At 33.5% G+C, this 18,870-nt stretch overlaps 1 protein-coding gene across 2 annotated transcripts in view; it reads right to left on the minus strand.

The window, feature by feature from the left end:
• ELP4 (elongator acetyltransferase complex subunit 4) overlaps window positions 1-18,870 on the minus strand; it is a 223,004-nt gene that overhangs the window by 108,288 nt on the left and 95,846 nt on the right. The window contains exons 8-9 of one of the 2 annotated variants that reach the window (XM_090267602.1): window positions 16,995-17,103; window positions 13,519-13,625 (exon numbers count right to left, since the gene is read on the minus strand). The exons of the other annotated variant lie outside the window; for it this stretch is intronic. Of the exons in view, the coding sequence (XP_090123728.1) occupies window positions 13,519-13,625; window positions 16,995-17,103 (216 nt within the window). The remainder of the gene's footprint in view (window positions 1-13,518; window positions 13,626-16,994; window positions 17,104-18,870) is intronic. 2 annotated transcript variants of the gene reach the window in all.

The raw sequence follows: 18,870 nt of genomic DNA on the forward strand, positions 1-18,870 counted from the left end.
TTTCATCCCTAACTCATAAGTCTCACAAGCCTTTTATAATATTTTCCTGTTTAAAGTTGGAAAAACGTACAGGCAATAAAATCAGCACTACTGGCCAGAGAAGACCAGACACACTAACCAGCAATTACTGGGTTAAACGAGATTAGAAAGTGTAGGTACTTCAAACCCAGAACTCAAGATTGGTTCTTATTAACTCTGGTGGTGGAGGGGGGTTTTTATTTTACATATTTGTAAAACGTTATAAATTCTTTGAAGATAAAGTATTAAAAATAATTTTCAAGTGTTAATAAAATGACAAAAAGGAAATGATAGTTCAAATAGAACTATCAATCACTTTTGTTAACTAAAAATTATACCCTACCTCATTTTCTATGTGGTATTTTTGAGAAGTACATTTCAACTTCATTTCAGCAATAATTGTTCATCATATTATTAGCCAATATTTTTGAAGGCTATTTTACTTATGCAAAACCTTAGAAGTATATTAACCACTTACGGAAATTGTATTACCATCATCAGACTATTCCATATAGTCTGAGATGGTGGTGAGATTTTTATGGCGACACTCTCTAGTATGTTTTGAGCACTGTCAAGAGGACATTGATTTGTTCATTCATTTGTTTAATATTTTCTGAGCACCTATATGATCAGATACTAAAACAGGAAAAGGGGGTACAATGATGAGTAAAATAGACTTAAGTTTAAAGCATTTATGCCCCTAAATGAACCACATTTTTACAAAGTTTTGATACTTTATAAAAAAGGTTCAAGGATGATGTTTTCACTCTGCTAAAGTATGGCAGCAAAGACAAACAAAACAGCCCTGACTGGTGTGGCTCAGCAGGCTGGGCATCATCCTTCAAACCCAAGGTCACTGGTTTCATTCCTGGTCAGGCACATGCCTCGGTTGCAGGCCAGGTCCCTGGCTGGCGGCATGCAAGAGGCAACCGTTCGATGTTTCTCTCGCACATCAATGTTTCTCTCCTTCTCTCTCTTTCCCTCCCTTCCTCTCTTTCTAAATATAAAAATAAATAAAATCTTAAAAAAAAAAAAACAACCAGAAATCTGAGTCTTTAAAAAAAAAGTCAAAACAAAACCGTGCAGAGTTGATATTTAAGAGCTAAATAACAAGCAGAGATTATTATGATCAGGGTTTTTCTTGGCTCCTTACTTTATGATTGACCTTATTATTTTTACAGACCAGTCAGTTCTATAGGGTGATATATTATTCTTCATTTGATTCTTAAATCAAACCCACTGTTAAATTATTTTTGTTTGACCCAAAACATTTGGTTTGGCATTGACTACAATTTAAGTATTTTTCATTTTTGACGTTACACAGCAACCAAAAAGAATAACTAGAGTTGTGTGTCTGAGAAATTCTGAGAAAAGAATCTAGAAAGTATTGTGTGTAAATTTATTTCATTAGTATATTTTTACTAATTTGATTTTAGTTTAAGAATAAAGAATGTCTTACCTCATAAATATACGTAACATGTAATATCTATGTGTATTAAATTGTTACAAGGCCTAAAATGTTTTCTTTTCATTATTTTTATTCTTATCCTAAAGTCTTAATTTACTGAAAAATCAGGTGACTGAATTCATTACTAATACTTCATTGGCACAGCCATTTTTTCCCTAATTGCATTGGAAAGGCAATGAAAGAAATTTAAAAATAAACTATTATCTAGTTTGAGTTCATTTTCATACCTATCCCTGACAAGTTTTGAATTTCAATACAGAAAAACGGAGTATAAACATCTTGGTCATTTTGAAGCATGCTAGTTTTATGGTAAAAGACATTTGAACACAATCACTGTGCTGTGTTTTTCTACATCTGCATGTAATCCATCTATATAAACAAACTAAAATGTGTGTGTGCAAGCAGTTCTCCTTAAAAAATGTAGTTTTATATTCTAATGATTTTCTATAATTATTTATGTCAAGAATACAGTGCCAGTGCATTTGGTTTTGTTCAATATTCTAGTAATTTGTTCGTAAAAATATTAATAAATCAGTATTATGTTAGCTTTTTCCTTTTCCCACTGAATATCAGATAAGTTGACCCATTTATTTATAGGCTCAATAAGGACAAGCCATTTCATGTTATAGCACTGACCCTTAACAAAGATCTTGTAAATGAGTAGCCTATTACAATATGTACACGTGACCTTTAATTGCACCAAGAGGCTTTTTGTTACAAGGTTTTTCAACACTACACCATAGCTACAGTATAAGTTGGTAAAATATTTCTTAGGTTATTGAACAGAAATAGCAACAGCACCCCCATCCATCAAAATATGTAAATAAAAAGTTTGAGGCATTTAACTAAGTCTCCACTATAATATAATACCTTTTAAATAACTATTGATTAGAAAAATCAACTTTTTCTAATCATACAATAAATATTTATGACACATAAAAATTTTATTAAATTCTTAAAATCTAATAAAACATAACTTTGTTCTTAATAATAGCCTTTGGAAACAAAAATAGTTATTTCAAACTTGAGACGAGCTTCCTTATAACAAGACATTTTAATTTTAGTAAAAGACCCCTCTTTTCCCTTTTTCCTACACAGCTATACAGTTAGAACTTTATTTTGAAATGCCTGGTGACGACTCATATACCTAACAAAACATACTCAAGTACCCAAACACTTTCAAGCATTACTTAAGTAATATTTAAAACAAATTTTTAATAAAAGATAGGCTCATATATTTCAAGTGATTAGCTCCGAAATTTCTGAATGAGTGCAATATATTTTGACAGTCTTACAAAAAACTGAAACCAAATATTCAATTTCATTAAATCATTCATATTGGGTATCTTACTTCTGGAAGGCGCATGTCGAAATGATTTAGTTTGATTCTCTACAACAATGGTGGGTTGACTTGACAGCACCTGACAAAACAGTTCAGTGAACTTCACTGTACCAGATACACAGAACCTGAACTGGCTACTACACAAAATGTCTACTGTGGCATGGAGTTTTGACAGTAACAACTTTGACAGAATTTTAATTTCTGCTTAACTAAGAGAATTGCTTTCCTGGCTTTGTAGATAAAGGCATTTCCATTATACCCTCATTTCTCTTAGTTATTTATTATGATCCCCATATCCTACCTTCTAAAAACTAATAGTTTATGTTTAATTTCATATTTTTAAAATAAAGAACACAATTTCATCTTATTATAAATTGTAAGAAACTTTTTGGATAATATTAATAAAAGAGAATGACATTTTACAATCAAGATTTACTGCTTAATTTTGCTTGTAGATGGTGTTCAAAGAATTTCAAAAAATAAAACATTTGTAACAGAAAAATGCAGGTTTTAATAAGAATGGGTCAAATCTTCATTAGAACTACTTATGATAAATGGGGAAACAAAATTAGAAATTTGAAAAATAGAATTTGGTAGACTCGTTATCTTATAAGTTGTACACACCTTAATTATCTCACAAAATAATGTTCAATGCTCTAAAGGTGATATATGTAAAAATAATTTAGAAAAATATAAGAAATAATATAGAAACAACTATCTGTAAGCAAATTAATATTTGCAAAAGTACCCGAATGTGGAATTTACATGAATATAATAAAAATATACTGTAATTTACTTTGGGTACTTTGAACCATATCAAAGTAGTTGATTAGAACACGGAAACTATATTTCTTTGTATAGAATACATTCCCCACCTTATGGAACAAAAATTCAGAAATCCTACATAAGTGGATAGTATTTCAAAGATTGGCATTATATTTTTTGCGAATTAATTTATTAAATTAAAAAATACCTATCACATACCAGAAATAAGTAAAAAATAAGGAAATAAGCAATTTTTCTACCCTAACATAGTCATATATATATATATATATATATATATATATATATATATATATATATATAACATAGCAAAATATTATATAAAGGAGAGGTGATGATTAATCCAATCTGAATTTTATAGCATAGCTTATTAAAACAGTATAAATGCTTGCTAGAAACAGAAAAAAATTTTAACTTGAATGTTAAAAAATTTATATGGCCCTGATTGGTGTCACTCAGTAGGTTGGATGTCATCCTGTAAACCAAAAGGTCATTGGTTTGATACCTGATCAGGGCACATGCTGGGGGTGTGGGCCAGAAGGCAACCAATTGATGTTTCTCTCACACATCAATGTTTTTCTCCTCCCTCTTTCTCCCTGCCTTCCCCCTCTCTAAAAATAAATTAAAAAATCTTATATATAAATATGTACACACACACACACACACACACACACACACATCTGTCTAGGGAAAGTCTAGCCACCGTTAATATAATGTGCATGACATTGGTGTAACCTGGCAGCCAAGGAGAATGGACTGGAATGCACATGTGTGAACAATGATCACGTCACTGTACTAGTCAGTGGGGGTGGTAGATGCCACTGAGAGAACATGTGTGCTGTGTGGCTGTTGTATTCAAAACGACTAAGTGAGCACAGCAACTAATCTGCATCAAATTTTGCATTAAGCTTGAATATTCCTCTGCAGAAACTATTCAGATGATTGAGAAGGCCACAGCTATGGGCAACTGGTGATTGGCAGCTCATCACAACAATACACCTGCTCATGTTTTTGGATGAAACATCAAGTCACCCAGGTGACTCAGCCCCCTATAGCTCAGATTTGGCACTTCGTGACTTCTGGCTTTTCCCAAAACTAAAATCATCTTGAAAAGGGAAGAGGTTTCAGACCATCGATGAGATTCAGGAAGATATGATGGGGCAGCTGATGGCAAATGGGAGAACTGTGTGAGGTCCCAAGGTGCCTACTTTGAAGGGGACTGAGACATCATTGTCCTATGTACAATGTTTCTTATATTTTGTATCTTCTTCAATAAGTGTCCTTTTCATATTACATGGATACTTTCTGGACAGACCACACACACACACACACACACACACACACACATTTTTTGTGTGTTTAAAAACTTTTTTTAGCTATCAGGGCAGAGGCCTTCTGGCTTATGTACTGAATATGAGATGGCAGTACATCTTGGGGTTGGTGGTAGTTAGTGGTTAAAGAGAACAGCTTTTGAATTTAAGTGTCATGTCTGTCAGTGATCAACTCTGTGACTTTGGGTTAGTTAGGTTGCTTGGTCTCTTTGAACCTTAAGTGTCTTCATTCACAAAATGTAGAGAATTATGGTATATGGCAGTAATAATATCAATGAGGTAATGGACACAAGGCACTTGCAATAGTCCCAGACTCCTATCAAAAACTCAAAAAAAAAACCTCTTTATTTTTATTTTAAATAATAACTTAAAAAGCTCCTGAACATGTTACCTTTCCATTGTAATTTTGGACATAGAGTCAGAAGATCTGGATTTAATTCTAGCTCTAAACACAGCTCTATGACTTTCGGAAGGTTATATAATTCATTATATTTCCTTACATTAAAATGTGTGTAATAGTGCCTATGGCAATGGTTCCCATGAGAATCAAATAAGAATTAAATATGGTCATGTATGTAAAAGCCCCCAACACAATGCCTGGAACAAATGAGATACCCAATATATGTTTTTACATACCCTTATTGTAGACATGAGTTACTTTAAAAATAGTATTTTAACAACAAATATTTATGGAACAACTTCAGTATGTGCTTAGGATTTAGCTACGGACAAGACAGACTATGTCTCCGCTTTTGTGAAGGTTATAACAGGTAAGGTTGCATGAGGTTGGTAAAATAAACAACTATAAACGACTATAATACATAAGTGTTATGCTCAGAATTAAAATATAGAACATGATCACAGGTAACTGAGTGAATATTTCAGAAGGCCAGTCGGGGAAGACATCTCTAAGAAAGAGACTAAGATACTTAACCTACAATCCAATGAGAAGAAAAAGCCACGAAAGGATTCGAGAGATGACTATTCTGGACATCTGTTGTGCAAAGACACTGAGGAAGACCTAAGGATTTGTTGGGTTCAAGAGTATCCCCAAAGCAACCTATATCAACCACATATGTGATATCACATATCTTAAATATGTATATCATATTTATTAAGCTCTATATTTTATTTGTTACCCTTCTAGGCACTCTGGAGAATATATTAGTAAAATACATGTTCCTACCTTCTAGCTGATGAAATGAGTGAGATAACCAAGATTTGTTATCATTTTTTGCTTTCTCCTTTTTCTATCTTCCTTAGATAGAAAAATAACTTATTGTGGAAGGAAGTGTTTGGTGGAGTAACATGTAAGCAAGGTGAATTCTGCTATACCAGTTCTCTACAGGCTTTATGAAAATCCTTGGACCACTGCAATATAATTTTTTTCTCCTTTTTGAAAAACGTTTTTATTGATTGATTTAGAGAGAGAGGAAGGGAAAGGGAGAAAGAAACATCGATTTGTTGTTCCACTTATTTATAAATTCATTGGTTGATATTTTTATGTGCCCTAACAGGGGATCAAACCCACAACCTTGGCATATGGGGACGATACTCTAAATACCTGAGCTACCCGGCCAGGGCTATGCAATATAATTTTCCTGTATCTGTATCTGTAAATTTTTATTTATTTTATTTTATTTATCCTCATCTGAGGACATTTTTTTCATATCTTTGAGAAAGAGCATAAGGGAGAGAGAGAAACATGGATATGAGAGAGAAGCATCTATTGGTTGTCTCCCATATGTGCCCTGACTCGGACTGACTCCATAACCTAGGTATGGGCCCTGACTGGGAATCGAACCCGCACCCTTTGGTTACAGGACAATGCTCCAACCAACTGAACCACATTGGCCAGGGATGTATCAAGAAAATTTTAAAAGGAGAAGTGATCTGTATCATCCTGGTCTCAAAGGTAAGATTAATGCATCCAGGTACCAGAGGATCTTTATGAAACTCATGAACTGAAGGCTATTTTGAAAGATGCTAAATATTTGATTTGTGCTTTGTGGAACCATCTTGCTATTCAAATATCTGCTTTCCTTAAATTTCCTGAATAAAATAGGATTCATTTAATGTAATGAATTTTAAGTTTAATATCTTAGGTGTTACAGGTGGCTATACAGAAACTCTAAGATATATTCTAGCCAAACATGAATTTACTCTTCCCTTGCCAAATGAAGCAACGATGCTCTGCGAGCCAAATTCACAGGAAGCACACGAAATGAACACAAAAAGGGAACAGGCCTTATGCTGCCAAAGGGAAAGTCAGCAAGATGGCAGCTTCAATCACTCGGAATAATACTAAAGTAGCCTTAGGCTTTTCTCAGAATGGAAACATGTCACTATCACTGCAATATTGCAACAAATCAGAATGCAGAGAAAAGAACACTTATGTAATCGCATCCTGGAAGGACACTTTACTCAACATTTAAGTGGAAAATAATTATAAAGAGATTTCAGAAAAACTGTCAGCGATCATAAGTGACTCAGGGAAAAATGTTCCTCTTTTTTTTCTTTTCAACCAGCTTAATAGATTTTTACAAAGCTTACCACTTACAAACACTTTCCTTTTACATTCTCCTTTAGGAATTATTAATGTAGACACAAAGTTTTATGAAGTGATAAGTGAAAAGCTCGGGATTCAGGCTGCCAGTAAGAAATACTCATTTCCTCCAGGATATAGTAGCACTACCTTGGAAGTCTGATCGAGGGGCATATTTTTTCACATTTATATAGGAAGTTAAAAAAGAATACTTCAAATATTTTGGGCACTTACCTAATCAGTATACTTTTGGTATGTGTCTAGTCATGTAGCCATCTTTGGTCAGTCATCAAAAAAATCAAAGACAAATTGTCATGACTCAACCCTAACTTTAATACCGCATGATTGTGTCGTGTAAGCTTGTTTTGTGTGAGAGCTGCTGTGGTTTTAGCAGAGAGATTAACAACCGGACTTAAGCTGGCCTCCAAACCTTGCCCTGCTGATGCCTCAAGCTCTTTGAAGTCTGACCATCATACCTGGCAAAACAACAGTGGGAACCAGGGTGGTGTCAGATCTAATCAAATTGTTCGCTGTGGCATAGCTAACTATGGGGTTCACTAATTGGCCCAATTGCGGATTATACCTTTTGCTACAGATTCAAGACAATAATTTAGTTAAATGATGTTTTTTTTCCCCCCTTATCTCTTCTAATTAAGATTCCAAAGTGGGAAGAAATAGGATTAGACACAGTCTCCAAACTGTGTTCCCCTTAAGGTGGTATGCAATTTCCATAGGCTCACTATGACATGTGAAATATGTATAGCATAGTATTAAACCAACTTCTGGAGCTTCTGTGAAACCTATATGACATTTCTGTGTATCTCTGTCACTTGAGAATTAAAGTATAAACATGGGAATGGTAATATAATGAATATGTTAAACATAAACATGTAGAAAATGACATTTCTATTGTTCTAATATTAATTTGGATCTACTTTTGACAAATGATTTCATCCATATAGAGATGTCTACATTGTACTTGGATTTTCTTTTGCTAACTGCAGTACTATCTGGAACTGAAATATCAACCGATATTTATGGAGGGCATTATTTGCAGAAAAGGTATTTTAGGTTGTACGGCCCATGACGTCACAACTTAATAATGCTCCCCAGCCAGACAATTATGTTTCCATCACTACATTTTAGTGACATAATTGTGACGATTCACAATTCACAAGTTAACTATCCCCTCCTTCTACCTCTAGATACAGTAAACACAGAGCCACCGTTCTACTTCCTATTCAGTAACTGAAAAGGCTGTGGACAAAATGTAGGGAAGGAGGAAACCTAGGACCAAAGATATCATGAAACACTCTAGACTGTCCAACACTGTCATAGTGCATGACACCCTTGTAGTTTGCAAGAGTCTGTGCTCTTCCAATGTGTAAAAATATCAAAGAATTCTATTGAATCATATCAAGTACATTGTAGTATTATTATAAAGCTAATTTATATTGATGACATATATTATTCTGGTCTTAATAATTAAGAACGAATATACTAAGCAAGTGCATCAAAAATAATGTTACTTAACAAATACTGGTTGAGCTACTATCCTGTGAGTAAAAGGTTTTGTGATTGAAGAGGTCCCGAGGTTCAAATATTCTGAATTATGGGCAAAGATGATAAGATAACCTTAAGGAAACTGGAGTTCCTGAACTCTCAATATGCATTTGGAGTACAAGAGCCACAGACATACACTATTTTTTAATACAATTACTATTTTTGGACAATGAAAGCCTACATAAGTATTATTACCCTTATATTGAAAATCTGCAGTGAACAGTATGTCTTTTTTATGTTTCAGCATTATTCTGTAACCATATTTTCTGGCTTGAACACAGAAACACTGAATCTTAAATCTGGAAAACTGTTCCACTACCAAAGCAGAAACCCTGTTTGAAAGAGGTTGTAACTAATGTAATAACACATTATTATCATTTATATTAGAAAATGCAATAACTAGAATGTGTTAAGATATGATCAAGCTGAATAATACAAAACCAAAATAGCAAAACACTACTAAATCCAAATAAAATGCTGCTTCTCTGATGTCAGCAAATTAAATGCATCCACATTTCAAATCCTACCAAATCTTACTTGTTTATGTATTATAATTACATCATAATTACTAATATAAAAAAACTGACTAATGGTAACCCCAATATTAGAGAACTAAAAATTACAGGAATTGAAAAAATACAAGTATAAGTACAGTATTCCCTCACTTATTGCGGGTATTACATTCTAGACCCCCCCGCAAAGTAGGAACCTTACATTTATTCTACACCCTTAAACCTATGTAACTTTAACAACATACACATACAGTACTGCAAAATCCTGCGATACAGCGATAAATTTGGGATAAATAATTAAATATAATATTTAAAAAAATCTGGTGATACAGTGAAGCCGCGATAAGTGATGTAGTTAATTCAGCTTGGAACTGAAGCTATACATCTTACAGAAGTTTTTTGAGAGAGCAGTGTTTATAGGTCACTTGACCAGTGGAGCTTATATAATACCTATAGTTATATTATTTGAACTATTATTAAAACTCCATTATTTATCAATATTAAATAGATTTCAGCAAAGATTTTAAAACTACTAAGTTATATGACCCTGTTCTTAATTTTGGGGTAGCTACAAAGATGAAAAAGACATAGTTTATGCATGTTGTGTCTGTTATCATATATTAGTTATCATTAGTTATCTTTATAAAATATTTAATCAGTATTTAGAAAATATGAATAAGTACAGCACAATAAAGGCTTAATATATAAATGGTTGCTATGATTGAATGGAGGTTATGTAGGAAGGTAAAGGATTAAGTAGTATATTATGAATAATCAAATATGCTAGAGTCTCCATGTACAGTTTACAAGTACAGCATTATACATTTTCAGATAATTGGAAAGTACTTTTTTTAACTGTAGTCATAGTGAATCAACTTTAAATTTTCTCTTTTATTTATCCAGAATGTATGCTAGGATTTTAGTGTCTTTAGTGTAGATATGATTCTGCTATAGTTTTTGTAGAAAGGCTAATTTTTAGAACTTTATAGTTGATGAATATTAGATATTAGTAAAAATATACTGTGACCAGATAAATATTTCCACCTGATCTGACCCATACCAATACACATTCCAAGAAGGAGAAAATATTCCTGGCCTTCTCCAAATCATTCAAAGAAATTAGACTACTGGTTAAAGTTGCTCTACTTGTTAAAAGGCCCTTGATGTCCGTTAGTAAAAAAACAACAACAACATTGTTTGCATACATGAAAAGGGCAATGATTTAATAAATCAAAAAAAGTACCCTAAAAATGGAGAAGAGAGTGTCTGTTTCTTTTGACCCTTGTTCCTGAACATGCTGCCTTTTTAGACCATGTGATGGACAGTAATTTCCAACATGTAACAAACTTACCTGTATGGAATCATAAAAGTTATTTCTGTTTTACCTGCTAAACTAGTTACTTTTCCCCTCTAAAAGTAGGCTGCAGATTCAATGTCTGATATATTATAGCCTCATATTTTACAGACTAGTATAGTGTACCTTTTATTATTATTTTTAAATATCAGGAAAGTTTTTTAAAAAGTATTTATTTGTTGTACATATTAAAACATTGCCACTTGGTAGATACTTTTTTGTCCCCCAATAAAAAAATTACTCCTGTTTTTATTGTCTAGAATATATCACCAAAGACTTGTTATCTGTATAAATATGTAAGTTATAATGTCCAATGCTATATTTAAGCATTTAGTCTTACACAAATCACATGATTTTATACTATTACAATTATACCTATAAGCACTTTCATTAGGTTTAATTTTTTATATTTTCTAATCATCAAATCAAATTTCATGGCATAAGTAAGTTATGTAAAATAAGTTTATATCTATGTATGTGTATATTTATGTAGGTGCATATGTGTGTATATATATATATATATATATATACATGTACACTTACAAATTAGATTACAAGCCAAAAAAGGTAAAGAACTTGATTGTATTAAATATTAATGTAAAAACATCTATTAGTGTTATGTTTTCTAATATTGCTTCCAAACGACAGGGTCACCAATTATAATGGTTCTTTTAGTTTAGAATAGTGGGAAGAGAAGAGGGAAAATGGAACAGAAACTCTTGTGGTTAATAAACAATCTTCCATCAGCTTCAATGGCAAAATGTAGTCACTATTAGAACCTAAAGTTATTTAGAGGAGAGGTCGCACTCAAAATTATGTAAGTCCTTCATTTCTAGCTTCTTACCCCTAAAATAAGATACAGTGTCTGTGCACACGTGCAGGTGTGCACATATGTGTGTGTTGTGGGTGTGAGAGAGACAGAGAGAATGAATAAACATTCATATTACTGTTACTTTTTTCTCTAGATGCAATATTTTTTTCACTAAGGACTCTCCTTGCTTATTTTTTTACAGTGATAGATATGATACCTTAGACCTGGTTGCCAGATACTCATCTTAGGAGAAAGGTGTTACAAGGAAAGAAAAACTTATATCTTTCATTAAAAATATAAATTCAGCTTAAAAGAAAATGAGAAAACATGCTCTCCTTGGGACACCAACAACTATAACTTCACATTTATTTTTATAACTATATATATTATGGTAAATTTCCCAATAATCTGTCAGAAAAACTAGAACAATGTTTGAAAAATTGGTGTTGGGTTCCATTTCAATAGTTCCTTTCGAGAACTAAAGCAAATTAGCTCAAGAAGAAGTATTTCTACACTCTGGTTCTTTTGGCTTTAAGTGGCTTTAGAAGGGAGTGTCCCCGGATGAGAAACTTCTAACGCTCCTGCAGAGATGCCCTGCTTGAAGAACTGGCTGCCTGATTAACTATTAACTGCTCTCAATAGGATTAGATAATTAAGGACATTGATGACCATTAATTGGGAGGAGGGCACATTAATTTGTCACTGGATAGGGCCCTTACAATGATTTATAGGTTAGTGCTACTTGCAAATGTGAGGGGAAAGAGAAAAAGAGAGAGGACCATTAAGTTACCTTATCAAGTGGCCAGCTAACAAGGGCAGAGGGTCAAAAAAGGGCCAAAGTGGTCACTTAAGGGTGAAGTCCCAAACACCAAAGCAGTGCCAAGCCACATTGACCATCGTTTGGTGATGAAGTTAAAAATATGCTAATTTATTGGTGGCAATTCTCTCTTTTTATGGTTTCAAGCAGTTAAGACAAGTGGCCTGCTTAAGAGCTTTTCATTTGAAAAGAGATTAAACAAAATGGTTTGTCAAGGCTGCTTGGCTGCTTTATGTCTTTGTTAAAAAAAAAAAAAATTGCACCGACTATACTGATAACTATCACATCACCCAAGAGCCATCTCTCTCTGAGCATTTATTTCGTTAATAAATATATCAACCCTAATTGCTTAATAGTGCTATGTTCATTTGCTCTTTAGCAAGATTAAGTTGAAATAAATCTTTTGTACTACCACTTTCTGTCACTACTGCTTGCATAAAGGTCACAAAAAAGTTGAAGTTTTGTGGAAAATTCACTTAAACGCACTGGTGTAAATTAGAGTACTCTGTTTTCTTCAGCATGGAAGGCAGAAAGGTGATTTCACTACTAGTAAAAGGACTGCTTTTAGAAGGCAGATAAGGATCCTCTTTTCTTAGCCAGACATACACAATTGTGGGTAGCATTCACGTTCCATACACAAATAAGCACAGCTTATAAACATGTAATTAAATATGCCCTTGAAAGCCTTAAAATATGCACTTCATACTCATCATGTAAGTTTGGAGCTTACTTTTAACAGACGTTAAAACAAAATCATTTTTGCTATACGCTAATAATATGCCAATAAAATAAAAAAAATAGGAGAGTTTAAAAAAATTACCTTGTTACACCAAAGAACTTAAAAATATTTAGCATGAACCATCTAAGAATTTCACTGAATATATATATATATATATATATATATAATAGATAATACATAGAAAGATATACTCTTTACCTCAAAACTGAACTGAAATATAAAAATTCTCTCTTACCTCAATGGTGAATAGCTTCCTTTTTAATTTAAAAGCTAAGTCTTTGACATCTGACACATCACAAATCAAGTTATTAAGCCGAGGAATCTGCCGTATGTGAATCAAACCTTGTGCAAAGGAAATTAAAAGGAAAAAAATTAAAAACGCTATCATTGGATGCATAAATTAAAGAGTCTTACAGTGGAATCCTGGAAATATACACACAAGCATCCTCCCCTTTTAAAACTGGAGCTTACTACCAGGAGCAATGAAGCAAATGGTGTGATTATACTCAAGTAATCAAGCAGAATAAGATAAACAGAAATCCTTGTGCGAGGAAAACTAATTGCTCTTCGGTACAGAAGTACAGATGTAAAGAGGGATCTTAATACTTGTCAAAACTACAGCCGGCTTGTGTGTGATTTTCTCTGGTATTTACAGTAAGCAAATATGGCTATCACCTTGCATGCTGCCCACGGCACCACTGGGTGATCTTTATTTTATTAAATGCACCAGTAAGCAGCCAGCAAAACAGGGCTTATGGGTTACTGATAACTGGTGAAGTGCTCGTGCAAAGTATTTCATTTTGTACCTTATTAATGACTTGAACAAACCACTGACGACTCCATTTTAGAGCACACTCTAATATCAAACATTAATCCCCCTGCCATCCCAAGATACTCACTTCTGTGGCATGTTAGGCCTTTATATAGCTGCTATAAGCTTTCTAACAGTGCTAGGCAAACCATGAGCTTTGGCCTCTTGTCAGCAGAAACACTTGCTAATTTTTTCTGACAAGGGCACTGGATGGCTTTGTGAAGTTTAATGCATTTTCTGACTAAACGAGGGGTTATTTAGCGCAGATGAAGACGTGAAGATTCTTCAGTGTGTCTCTGCCTGACTCAGCCCATATTTAAAAAATCACCATCCCCAAAATACTGATCCCTAAACATGGGGGAAGAAGGCAAATCCAGATTTGAACAAAGTAGATAAATCTTATTTATAAAACTACTCTCTAACATGGAGCTTTGTGTCTGTTTGAATGCTTAGTAACGTAAGTATTAGTTTTAGCTTAAATGAGTAAACCATTAGGTGCTTAACTTCAGAAATGGCCACTTTAAAAATAATTCACTAAAATATCTGATTTATTTTTTAATTAAGAAATGCAAAAGGTATTGTTAAGAAGACAAGTTTTTAGATACAAATTAAAAATATCTCTTGCAGAACTATTCAGTAAAATACATTAGAAATAAATATGCCACACTTTGCACATTTTTCATTTTAATCTTGTATGTGCTTGTTTGGCTAACTATTAAATCATGAGGCCTTACAGAATGAATGAATGATTCATCAGGCCCTGCTTACTCATAGAGACTTTACCGGTCACCAGAACTAACCATTTATTTTTGCAGAATAATTTATCGATTCACATATTTCAGCACAAAATGTCATAGTCTTTCAACCCTTGAAATGTCTTAAACAAATTCAGTTTTTTAGAATATAGCCCTGACCGGTGTGGCTCAGTTGGTTGAGTGTTGCCCTGCAAAGTGAAAGGTCGCCAGTTTGATTCCTGGTCAGGGCACATGCCTGGGTGCAGGACAGTCTCTGCAGGGTTGACGTGCATGTGAGAGGCAACCTATCGATGTTTCCCTCACACATTGATGTTTCTTTCCCTCTCAATCTCTCCCTTCCCCTCTCTCTAAAAAAAAATAAATAAAATTTAAAAATATATAAAATATAATTTTACTAAACTTACAAGGTCATAACACTTACAAATGATACTCAGATATAACACATTTAAGTAATATTTAACTTGAGTTGTTTTAAAAGAAAAGGGAAATAATAATAAATTAAAGAAAGAGTTTGTCCACTTATACAATAAGTAATTCCTGGGGATATAGTGTACAGCACGGTGACTATAGTTAACAACACTGTATTGTGTATTTGATAGTTGCTAAGAGAGTAGATCTTAGAAGTTCTTATCACAAGGAAAAAAAACTAGAACCATGTGTGGTAATGAATGTTAACTAAACTTACTGGGCTTATCATTTCTCAATATATACATATATAAAATCATGTACAATGTTAGATGTCAATTACAGCTCAATTAAAAAAAAGAAATAGTTTAACTTAATAGCTCTCTTCCTATCATAACAACAATACTATATTAAATGAATTATATATAAAGTCTGGACATCTGCCAGACGCATACTTAAGCACATAAATGATCATGAGGCAAATGATCTTATGTAGCTTTTGTTCACAGCTTATATTTTAAAGGCTTTTAAAAAAAATACTTGATTGTTAGATGGTGCTATTTTATTTTTTAAAGCAGTAAAAATCATCATGTGAAGTACAATATTTTTTTTTGTGTGTGGACTCTGAAATATTGCCATAGTCCTGTGAGCACTATTTTACACAATCTTGTAGCAGGCTTCAAATAAGCTATTCAGTCTCTGGGCTAGAGGTTTCCAACATGGTATGGTAGTTCTACAATAGTGACAGCAATAATTAATATTGACTTGGAATAAGTAAAGAGGTAAAAATCTATTATGCATCACTCTCTATATTCAGTTTAGATCTAAGATATGCATAATTACCAAATCTTTCCTATTGCAATAGTTCTATGTAAGAATCTTTATTAAAAAAAAAATCCCTAAATCAACCAGATGACTAAAATGCTATTAAAAGCTTCAAAATATGTAAGTTTAAAAAGTCTTATTAAGTGTTCTGTGTTTATATTAGGGTGTTGATATTTTAAAATTTGTTTGTAACTCTTAACAAAATGAGTAATCGAGAAAAGTTCATATATAATCACAGATACTCACTTTCTGAAAATGTTATTGACTATGACTTTTAAAACATAATGAAACGTAAACTTTATTTTTTATTTATCATACAGCTAAGCTTTGTAAAGTATAAATTCTTACACAAAGCTGTTATTACTACAATTAACATACTTATTTCAAACATGGCTAACAAGTATTACTGATGTCACGGCAAGTTTAGGCCACTGGGACAACAAAGTGGGCATCTGACTGAGCCTTGCCTTAGACCTAGGGTTTGATTCCTTTTTTTGTTTTTGTTTTTATTTTTATTTTAAAAGATCTTATTTACTTATTTTTAGAGAGAGGGGAAGGGAGGGAGAAAGAGAGGGAGAGAAACATTGATCGTTCGCCTCTCGCATGCCCCCAATCAGATGCCTGTCCCACAACCAGGGCATGTGCCGTGACTGAGAATTGAACCGGTGACCTTATGCTTTGTGGGATGATGCCCAACTCGCTAAGCCACACCAGTCAAGGCCATAGTCTGTAGTCTTAATGTAGTTTTCTGACAAGCTTCCATGGAAGACTGGTCGGGAATAGAAAACATTTAACAGATATATTATAAAATAAAATTCATACTACTTGACAGTAGGTATTATGATTGGACCAGATGCTTCCAGGTACCTAGAAGCAACCATGACATGCTCTTTTCAAAATAAAGGTGCTGCTTACCATGATAATCCTTATATAATGGGTTGGTTTCTCTCTCAGAACCAATAAATGACTCTAGATGAACTACTGTATCTGATAAGTTTGTAATACGAGCAATAATTGCTTTATTCTGTAAAACAAGGAGACAAAACACTCATGTTACGTTTAAAAATACAACATATATAAGGTGCCATTATGCCATCTCAATGACAAATTATAGAGACCGACTATGAACACAGCGAGAGAAATAAGTTAAAGCTACCACAGGACAAAAACTGGATGAAACTATGCCCTTCACGGAAAATTCCAGCCCATGTAGGTATGCTATTTTAAGTCAAAGAACTGAAGGAACATACTTTAGTTTTGGTAGAAAATATAAACTAATTATTTTTCTCTTGAGGGGAAAAGCTACCTTTATGCTGATATACTATTATTTTTAGCCATCGCTCATTGGAAAATCTGATAGACACCAGGATTCAGGAGCAGTAGACACTATAGTAAAATGTATAAGGTAAGGTTCTACTGTCATCTGTAGCTGGGACCCAGTCCTAGCCCTGTAACAGCTGAGGTCCACTATCATATTAGAAACAGAGAAGGGTCCAGCTAAGAGGCTGCAGCATAGCTAGCTCTGGAGTCTTCTGTTTTCTCCTTCCAGATGCAGCTATTTGGCTCTGGAATAATAAAGTCAAAGAAAAGATGGTAGGTAACTAGCACTGGACAGTAGCCTAACCTTTCCTTCCCGACATGCCCTGATATGAACCAAAAGCATTGCTAAACAACATGTCTTTTAAAGTTAACCTTTTAAGTAGCAAAGCTTCTAAAAGACCCAGAATTTCATGACTTTAAAATACTATTATTAAATATAGGTTTTCTTGAATTATTTTATTTAGTGGAAATTTAGTATTTATTTTAGTTTGACAGGCTGATAGGTCAGAAAATGGTTTTATAAGCTGTAACATCCTAGAAAAAGGTTTGCTATGATGAGCTAGAAAAGCTGAAAAAAGCTACCGTTTGTAAAATTTTTTAATTTGGAAACTCTCACTTTATACACTGGTAATGTCTACCAGTTTAAAACGAATCTTTAAAAAAGAATGAGCAATGTAAAACAGTCATAGTCTCATGCTATGTCCTTTGTTAGAAGAAAGTCCAAATATAATCGAAGGTGTTCACTTTCGGAAAACATGATTGTGTCCCTCTGTTTCTTAAGTCCTCTTATGAAGATTGTATAAGAAAGAAAAATAAAAGAGGACTGGTCAATATTACCTGAATCAGCATGAAATATATAGTAGCCTCTGTCACTAAAGATTACGTTGAAGTGACTGGTTAACTCACACCTAGGGCAGTATTTGAAAGTCTTCCATAAGTAGAAATGTGTGTTATATAAAGAACGTTTCAGTTTTTGAATTACTACTCTTAAAAGGAACAAGTAAAAATAACTATTCTTCATTGTCTTTAATACTTTTAATCACATGAGCATCAAGTATAGAAAAACAAACATAATGTGGAAAATGCCTGTTTTTTTCTAAGGCGATTTTTCACTTAATGGTGAGAAAATAATCCAGATTGATTCTTTACTTTCAGTTCTGTGCCACAGGGGATGGTCCTACTCCAGGAATAACAGGGGCTTCAGAGGCCATAAACATGTCCCTCTCAATATTTCTTTAGCCAAAGACCATTATATCAAATTAATCCAGGTTGGGTTTCAGCCAGTTATTCTTCACCCAAACAAAAATGTCTGCCAGACATTCCAACAGCTGGGAGACAGTTCACAATGAGTCAACTTGAAAATGATTCATTGTACTGAGGACTGAACAATGTGGGAGTGGGGGTGGGGTGTGGCTGAATTGGTTGTGGGGGATGAGAACAAGGGGGAGATGAAGAACGACCGTGTGGCTCT

Source organism: Furipterus horrens, unplaced genomic scaffold, assembly GCF_987537825.1.
Source record: "Furipterus horrens unplaced genomic scaffold, mFurHor1.1.pri manual_scaffold_2, whole genome shotgun sequence".
Lineage (NCBI taxonomy): Eukaryota > Metazoa > Chordata > Mammalia > Chiroptera > Furipteridae > Furipterus > Furipterus horrens.